The following is a 9,884-nucleotide window of genomic DNA, read 5'->3' as shown; positions in this document are numbered from 1 at the left end:
TAGATATTTTTATAAAGAAAGTACAGGAAATCCAGTGACCAATCAGAACTATACAAAATACCTTGTTGACAAAAGGTTACATGATGAATCAAATTAGTATGTAGGCCAGAAAGTGTGTTTTCTGATTGGTAGCAGGAACTGACTGTCCTCCTGGAGTACGTGATTTCATCCGCGTTTTGTGGGAGGGTTCGTGTTGTTCAATCTTTAGTTTTCTTTGGAGTGTTTTTTTTTTCTTTTTAGCCATGGTGTTAGTCGTATTATTCGACTTTCGATTTTGATGGTATCTTCTCCCCTTCTTGCGTGTTTTTATGTTTTTGTTATCATGGATACATATTAACTAAATCAAAGTCACTCTTATTTTGTTTATTTTAAGATCTAAGAATGCAGTGACCAGTGTTATAAATATCTGCAGATTGTTTAAAAGCTAGAAAATACTGATAGAAGGGACAATCAATATCATTAGTAAGATAAAGACACATACATAATGATAAAAAAAGACGGAAAGACAAAAACAATTCCTCAAAACGCTTTACAGAGTACTAGTATAATCAAAACACCAATCCAAAAAAATTCTCCGTTTTTTTAAACTCATAATTCATATAAGCTTTTGTTTAACAAGTGATGCCATCTTTTCCTTTCGCTTTTATCTCAGGTTGTAACACAGTACACACACGGTGGCATTTATATGCAATACCTTCCAGATCAGCTGTTTTGTCATCCTTAAAATATGATGAATCCAAAACATGAAGTCATGTCAATGTGGTTTTGTTGAATATGTAATATATGTGACAACTTTGCGACTGACATTCTCCATTGTCCATTTACTCATGCAGCGGGGTTCGATGTTTGAAAACGAAAACTGGGAGATCATAGTTGCCAATGAGGTCTAGAAAGCTGAACACAGTACCAGCAGTGTAGTCACGGTATAACAGAATCATGGTTTGAAATCCAGCAGACTGATGGACAAAATTTGCTTCGGCAAATTTGTAGATCTAACAATGAAAATTTCAGATCAAGTGTTCGAATATATTCGTAGCCAAGTGGTTCTTTGGTCATATATTTATGATTCTCAAATGTTCACTCTAGAAAAGGGTATGGATGGGGGTCCTTCATTTCTGTATCCTTTAATTTTTTAGGCCATTTTTCTCTAATATGTTTTTTTTTATACTTTTTGCCCATTATTCTCTATTCTTTATATTTAAGCGCCTCATTATTCTCTATTCTTTTTTCTTTTGGTCCATTTTTCTCTATTCTTTATATTTTTTCCCATTATTCTCTTTTCTGTAAATCCCCATACACACCCTCCTAGAATAGTATTCTTTAATCAATTCAATCACAATATTGAGGGAGAATAAACTTAATTCTCAGGCCTGGTATGAGAGGTAAAATTTTGGTGCTTCTTTTTGTAATTTTAGGGGGTGTGAAAGCGTTGACCGAAGCACATTGTGTATGAAGCGAACATGTGCGGATGTTCAACGCTTTTACATCCCTTTAAAATTACAAAAGGAATCATGCAATTTTTAGAATTACATTTTTATGCTTTAACCATGAGATAAAGATTTAAAGTAAGCCTTTCATTTGTTTTTCCTTTTATTGCATTAACGTGGCCACGGAGAGCACGTGCAGTTATATATGTTGCATTTTTTTTTTCGGGAAATAAAACATATCTTTTCGAGTGCCTAGACCAATCAAAATGAAACGACTTTGTAATGTAACTATCAAATGATACAATATGATGACTGTCTGCTGTACACAGATACAATATGACACTACTTGATTGCAGGAGGCTGATTATGTCATTTTTGGAGTACAAATTGCCACATGTAACTCGGAAGAATAAAATCAGTACCAGTATTCCCGTCTTTTTACTAGCAATACAGTTTTAATGGATTTGAAAAAAAAAACTTTTGTTGTAATACAGCTTAATAAAAATATTGAAAAATAAGACAATAACTAATCTTCATATTGAAGGGTCGTAACTGAACAACTCACTAATCAAAACATTAACTGTAAAAAGGTAAGAAGTAAAATATGACTTAGTGTTTAAAGAACTATATTAAAAATGTAAATGTATGTGCATAAGGTACAATTCACGTCTTTTTCTGGCTTTCTGTTGAAGGTTGGACATGCAATGTATTTAAATGTAGGAATGAACCAGGTTCTTTCAGGTAACTTTTTGAAAAGGGCATATGATCAAAACTGGAATGCATGGATTGATGAGTGGGTCCGTTATCCTAAATCGTCAAATAGGCTTATATTATCAATTACATTTCAGTAAATCAAATTATGTGCATATAAAATTAATTGACATTTGTTCATTCTATATTCAATGTTAGAACCGTAGAAAATTGTTCATGCCAGTCATATTTCAAATATTTGCACTGTAATAAATCAGGTCATGTTGAGATGAAGATATTCAGATCTAGTGAAATGAGTACATTCTTTAAGACCCTAAAAATTCAGAACATATGCTAATTTTGTGTTCAGTAGCTTTGCACTAAAGTAAATTCATTTCTGTTTAGATGAAAATTTGTTACAATTAGTTAAGGTTTTAAGGTACGGATCTAAAATTCATAAACGTAATAGTCTTTTATTCATGCAAGTCACTTATATATGCATTGATATACCTTTTCGTTAAGTGCATCTGTTGTAATTTTTTCAAAAGCTTTGGAAGTCTTCGAGTACATACCGAACGATTTGAAAAGTAATTTAAAAGGTCTAAATCTTCCGCAGTATGTCAATATTATTGACTACGCTGCAATGTAGGTAACTCACAATATACGTGAGGCCTGATGTTTTCAGGACAGTCCAAATCATATGTAGAACAACATAATTGCTTTATAATAATGTATATATAAATATACTGAGAAGTTATTTTATTTAACGCAAGAAGAAAAAGATAAAAAGTCAATGTAACAAACTTTATTGGTAAACTTTTACGCCATTGGGTGTTCACATATATATATCCTCTTCATGTTAATATAATAGGCGAATTTGAGAACCAATAAATTCTTATAATATAATATCTGATATAGGTAAAGGTCACACTTTACCCTGACCAAAATATATACATTTAAAAAAGTTCTAGCACTTCTGCATATACATTGTACAAGTGCAAAAAATAGGATTTCTAGTAGTTATTCACATACAAATAGCACATTTATTTAAAAAATAGTTTACTTGGTACTTCCTTTAAACTGAAAGAAAACTTGCATTCAGATGAAGAAACCTCAGGCATTGAATATGAAATTCAATAATATAATTTAATTAACTGTCATTATTTTTTCCTCCATTTTCCCTGGTTATTAGAGAACAGCCCTGTAACTATACATGTTTTATTTTCTTTGCATTATTCAGTCATTCTAGAAATTATAAAATATCAAATTTCACAAAATATTTGAAGATTGTTTGAAAGTTGTGCATTTTTTATTACTGTGCAATTTAACCCACAAAAATCATTGTGATGAAAAAATGAGATTCTCAATGTTAATGAAATATACTGGCAAGACACAAATGAATTCATATGATTATGAGACCATTTACCCTCAAACAAACTGCATATCAAAACAATTATTAAATATAGTTTTATACAGATTTATTTCTATTGCAAAATTGAGTAATTTGTAATTTTTTATTTGAGATTATTTAAAAACTAGAGTAAAAATATTTTAAAATAGAAATTAGTTCATAATTCATAAAAAAATCCTGGCTAAAATAATTTTTTTCAGGAAATAAAGTCTGATATGTTTATGGTTATACATAACAAAATGATTCCTATTGCACACAGGTTTTGATTTTAATACAATGTATGCACACTTTCAAACACTCTCACACATTTTATACCCTGCTTATGTACATTGAGGTACGGGTTCAAGTATTACTTTTCAAGTTTATGTTTGAAGATCATTTGTGTTATAAGTCCATCCACATAGATATGGAAAGTCTCACTATCCCCCAGAATGAGTATGAAACAAATGTTTTAAAACTATCATTGTGTTGCTCTACATGATACAAATTGCATTTATATTCAAAACAAATTTATAAAAAAACAACAAAATTGCAAATGTAGAAATGAGTATACGATACATATTATGCTTAGAATATCTATGGCTACCATTGTGTTGAACATCTAATACTGCATCATTGAGCTCAGTCCTAATTTACATTTTACATCAAATATTAACCTGGTAGTAGATAAATATGAAAATAAGGGTTAAAAGACAATTTGTAAAACCAAAAGTAACCATTCTAGAAATTCTCAAATTGATTTAATTGTTAGCATTATTCATCATTTAAATTACCACAATGAATTATTTTCAAGGAGAAGGTATGATAAGTCTTTATTTTTGCACTTGAATTCCAAATTCAAAATGTATTGTAAATCATTCAAATAACATCCTTCAAATGTTCTGTAACAAAATGTCCAGTTTAAATCACACTACACTTTTATGCATAAAGTTGCTAAAATTTTGAAAAGATTGAAGAATCTTACTATATTGTCCATATCAGGAGTCAAATTATTCCTCTCATCATACCTCCTCTATTCAAAGTTCAAAATTTCAAATTAAGAATCCAGTTCAAAATCAATTATCTGTGATAAATTAAAATAAAGAAATCAGTTCTCATATATCTTTTGATGTTTCTAAAACAGAGATCAGTTATCTGTACACTGTATACTTCCAAGGTTTTTAATGTGTTTGTAAATCTGTATGCTGTAACCTTTCTATGTAATTCAACACTCTGTCCATATAAAGTCATTGTCTTTTAAAAACATAATAAATACATAAAATTGCAAATTGTCATGTTTTTAATTGTTCTGAGATTCACAAAAAAATCTGTCCAACTCAGCAGGCTTCCTAATAATGAGGTAAGTTATCCACTTTGTTATGTACTGATGAAATTCCTTCGTATTCGTTAAATCAATTGGTAACACTAAATATCAATATTTTATTGATGAACATTATACACCAAGTCAACACTTTAACGAATATATCAATCCTATTGCTGTCAATTGGTGTACAGCAGTACATGCAGATCATGAAATTCTAATGTCAAAAACTAGATTCCACATTTTTTATGACTTTGAAGGGCTTGCTGCAGCTGTATTATTGTTTTCAGTTCTTGCTGGAACTCCTCCTGCAGGTGGGTAATAGTATGATGCGTCTGTTAATAAAAAAACAATGATATTAAATAAATATGGATGTTATTATTTCTACTGGTAACAAAATGTTAAAAATTTAATTTGACATCCTTTACTGAGACTATAGTTCAAAATTCATTTGTAACAACTTTTCAATTTCGTAAACACAAATTTGTAAGAGATGCATACCAGCATTTTTTAAATTTCTTAATCTTTAGCTAGTGTTTAAAGTTTAAGGAAATAATTTTTGTATTTGTTGCACTGATTTCAGTTAAATTTATACTAATGCTTCTATTTTCTTTCAATCCATTACCTGATATAACATCAAATAATCAATCTTCTCAAAAGTTACTTATTCTAATAAAAAAACAATTTTTGTTTCTGTGTCCTGAAATGTTTCATTTGAAAAAACACAAATTGTGTGAAATGCCATTTAATCAAATGATAAGTGGTGCATTCCCGTTATTACTTGTCAATAAATTAAAGTGATATATATATATATATAAATTTTCAAATTCACCAATATCAACTCATACCAAAACATTTAACTACATTTTGGAACTTCTATGTGGAAAAATCACAAAAACAAAAGCAATTTATAAACAATCAGGTGAATGGCATGTGCATTCTATCTTAATGTACAGTCAAAATCGAAATTAAAAGTATATAATATGTTTTTTTATGAAAAGTATTTACACATTCGTAATTGAAGAAAACGAATATAGAATGATTTTGACTGTACTTTGTGCTTAGTGTTCACACTTACTGATGATACCTGTGGGATAGGCTCTCCACTGGGGATCTGTGTAAGGTGTGGGATTGTACTGGGAGTAAGCTACTGTATTATAATATTCTGGGTTCCCAGCTAAAATATACAGATACATAGAAAATATAATAAGGCAACATATATATATATATTTCTAGTCAAATTAGAAATTATCACAATTTAGGCTATACATATATGCCATGGACTATTTCAACATTTCTTTTTTAAACCATTTTTTTGACTTCAATATAATATACTCTTATGAAGGTCATGCTGTATAGTATTTTAAGATATGTGGCTATCTTTTATAAGTCATGTTACATATGTCTAAGCACCATCAATTCAATATATATTTCAAGCATATATGATCATTAGAAATTTGAAACACAAGATGATATGATATGTATTAACGTATTAATCACAAGTACATTATCTCACTTTGCCTAATCTTTGGCAACAATACAGACAATAGTAGGTACGAATAAAGTCAAAGATGGAAGTTGAAAAACACATACACACCATATGATAACATCTTGTACGTATTTGCTTTGCACACTATTTACAAATATCAAATACTTTTAGAATTGTCATTCAATTTAAATGCCTTTTAATACTAAAGTTTAATAAGTTTTAAATTTTTAACTGATTACTAGATATACAGTTTTGGTCCACAAAGACAACGGAAATGTTTTATTTTTGACTCCGAATTCACAGTACACATATAAAGCACTCCTTTTGTTTTCCATTCGAAAAAATGTAGTTTATTTTATAAAGACAATTTATCAGACGGTTGATTTATCGTTTAAATCATGTATTGTTTGTCTTTTTTAAACGACGGAAGAGATCTCTCGTGACAGAGGGAACTTAATTGTAAGGTCTTTTGTTTAAAATTTACCACGATAAGCCATGGGGCATATCAGATGACGGATTCCAAAGAACAGCCGATATAAGGGATATACTTCTGGAACAAAGCCATAAGAATTTATCCAAGATCTTAAGATAACATAAAAGGTGTTCAATTATACCTGTTTTTATGTATTAACAAGAACCTCAGCATAGAAAGTCAAAAGGCTGAAAATTCTCCAATTACTTCTTTTGTTGACTAAGGACAGGTTTTATTTTACTGCTTCATTAGTTTTAAACATTACGAAAAACCTAAGCAACTTTAAAAAAATCCAGTTTGAAAAATAAAATAATCTAGTTATTTTTATACCGAAAAAAATTATCTATCAGCTATCTGTCTGCACGTCTGGGGTACAGTTCCGTATAGTTGCATCTGAGTGAATAAAATATGAATGAAATATTCTCATTCAACTTCACTCTGTTAAGGTCACGACGTATCATTTTGTGTATACGTTACATGTTACGTACGATATATAAGAATTATTAATTATATCTCCCATGTTATTCGTGATTATTGGAATGGAAGAGGAAATATTTTGTTCTGAGTTTGATTAGTTGTTCCATCTAAATTCCCTACTATACAAATTAATGTTGTTCGCAATTAAGCGACAAACGACCGATCGCCGAGATTGAAAAAAAAACGTGATCCGTTACTCTATTAGAAATCCTCAGAGGCCAATTATTTAGGGGTCTTTCAGACTACATAGATTAAATTGATTGCAGAAATAAGCGATCTGATTTCGATATAAATACAGGGCTTGCTGTTATAGGCTTAATCGAGTCTTGATTGAGCGCTATCCGATCCCTATGAGACGCGCAATACCAATACGACTCTATCTCGATGATGACAGAATATTACATTCATGGTTTTTTATTTGTCGGGAAATTATTGATTTAGGACTGACAATTATTATCACAAAAATATCACCCAGAGCTTCACATTTCTTCATTTACCTTATAAAATAACGATTTTATCTGAAAACAGTTTTTAACATTAGGCTCCTTTTAATTTGCGTTTTATTTTTCATATGCTGATATTGTTTTAGATTGATATGCGAAAAACTATTCCAAACTACAGTCAGAATAAATTAGATATAAAATAAGATGTGATCAATTAAAATACTTTCATATCAAATTGCAATTTCTAATTGATTGCTAAAGGTAACAACATAAATATTTCAAGCAAAAGCAAATTTATCTGTATAATCAAGTGTAGTTTTAATTTTGCTAAATATTCATACTTTAACAAATAACGAGTTTCTTAAAAAGAAGTAAATGTATGGGACAACATTACATTTACATAAAACATCAAAATATAATTACTCAATTCAACAAGACAGATATTGAATAAAAAATGATGAGGACTGAACATTATTCTGTTTGAACCTTGTTTCCTGTCATGTTCTATGGCTTTGAAATATAAATCAAACGTTCCTCTGAGACGCAATCTCAACTATGGTGATAACATTGTGCGAAGGTCTCACTTCTACCCGATAATTTTATTAACCCATCTCTATCAGTGACAAATGTACTCCAGAGACCATTAGCAGAATATGTTAGTTCTCAAGTCTATTAAGAGTATTGCAACGGAAAAACGTCGATCGTTGCTTTCATGTATCAATCAGTGTTGTCATTTTATTTTGTTGTTAATATCCAGGTAATTTGCTAGATAAATTACTACACAACGATCTTAATGGTAACAAGTTTGCGTGCTGAAGTCATTGCTGCTTGTTATTGCCAATTACCAAAGATGAGTAGCAATTGATGTAAATAGCATCAAATTCTTGTCCTGCCTACAGACTGACAGTTTTCATTGAATTTTGATGACACAACCTGATAATTACCATGACGATTTCATTTCGGTTTTGACTAAGTGCTGTTTTAAAGACTTATTCTCGGAAAGGAAATAAAATGTCTCATTACAACACAAATTAATATTGAGTATATTAGCATATTCTTTTCGGATCACGGATAACTGAAATACAGCCAAGTTTCAGAGTCATCTAATTTGTGAATAAAATTTAAAAGTAGAAACAAAATAAGTATTAATAAAAAAGAAAAACCCTAAACAGTAGGTTAAAGAAGATGTTTTAATTATTGTGTCAAGATTTTATGCTGGAATTAGTCAATTCAAACGTTAATGAGACAATTAATGAATGCTCAGAGACTATGGACCATGCAGGTTCCAGAACAGCGCTATGATAAATGAGTATCCGCGAATGGTCATACATCAACAAAATTCATACAAGAAATTGCAAATTACAAGCCCGTTGAACATGTCATACACTCGCTGGTTTGGAAAATAGAATTTTAGCAAAATTATTCTACTGACTACAATGACTAATATAGGATGAAATGAAATTAAAATAACTAAAATTCAGCACATTCTAAGACTAGCAGCAGGTCAAGTATATAATGCCAAAATGAAATATCTTTTAATAAACTTCAAAGTTTGAACAGATAGAAAATTTATACATGTTGTTTCCGTCTTGTGCTTGATGAACAGAACTGTAAAACTGACAGGTTGGAACGCTTCTTGACAATGGTTTCGGTAAATAAAAATCTTATTTTATCTTGATTGCACATGTCTGCTATTATTTATTTCTATATCAAAAAAATCAACAGTAAGTTGCCAGTTTCACAACCTCTAACATATGTTTACAATGATTCAATTTGTCAAAGGTGTCAAACTGATAATTTATAGAAAGTACTTTTATGAAGCTGAAAGTTGAAAATCATCTGCTTTATCAAAACGAAAGGAAGTTCTAAATTTAATTTACAGATATTTATATAACACAAATCAAAGAAACATAAGGAAATGATCGTATTCTTTGTCATTCATCTATGCTTCAGAACATTGGGGGGAAGTCTTTCCTTGGTATTCCAGCAGTCGAGTTTTTCTAAAGTATTAAATTATGAAAACATAACTTAAAAGTGTTCATATAAACTTACACGGCACGTTAATAGCTGATTGGTTATGTCCTTGTAAAACGACTTGTGATGCAACTGTTCCAAGGATGGGCAAACCGGGATAAGATGGAGGGTTACTGCCTATACTGCTGGCCTGACCTGAAT

At 30.2% G+C, this 9,884-nt stretch overlaps 1 protein-coding gene across 10 annotated transcripts in view; it reads right to left on the bottom strand.

Annotated features, from left to right (window-relative positions):
• Window positions 1-2,906: 2,906 nt before the first annotated feature.
• LOC127709070 (paired box protein Pax-5-like) overlaps window positions 2,907-9,884 on the bottom strand; it is a 65,816-nt gene continuing 58,838 nt past the window's right edge. For 7 of the 10 annotated variants that reach the window (XM_052214408.1, XM_052214418.1, XM_052214412.1 and 4 more), the window contains 3 exons: window positions 9,762-9,878; window positions 5,907-6,005; window positions 2,907-5,163 (listed from right to left, as the gene is read on the bottom strand). In XM_052214408.1, coding sequence (XP_052070368.1) covers window positions 5,075-5,163; window positions 5,907-6,005; window positions 9,762-9,878 — 305 coding nt within the window. In that variant the 3' untranslated portion in view covers window positions 2,907-5,074. The remainder of the gene's footprint in view (window positions 5,164-5,906; window positions 6,006-9,761; window positions 9,879-9,884) is intronic. The other 3 variants (XM_052214410.1, XM_052214414.1, XM_052214413.1) reach the window with 3 other exon arrangements.

The sequence above is a fragment of the Mytilus californianus genome, unplaced genomic scaffold (genome assembly GCF_021869535.1).
Source record: "Mytilus californianus isolate M0D057914Y unplaced genomic scaffold, xbMytCali1.0.p SCAF_7, whole genome shotgun sequence".
Lineage (NCBI taxonomy): Eukaryota > Metazoa > Mollusca > Bivalvia > Mytilida > Mytilidae > Mytilus > Mytilus californianus.
Note: the sequence above shows the minus strand (reverse complement) of the source record. Positions and strands in the feature narration are given on the sequence as shown.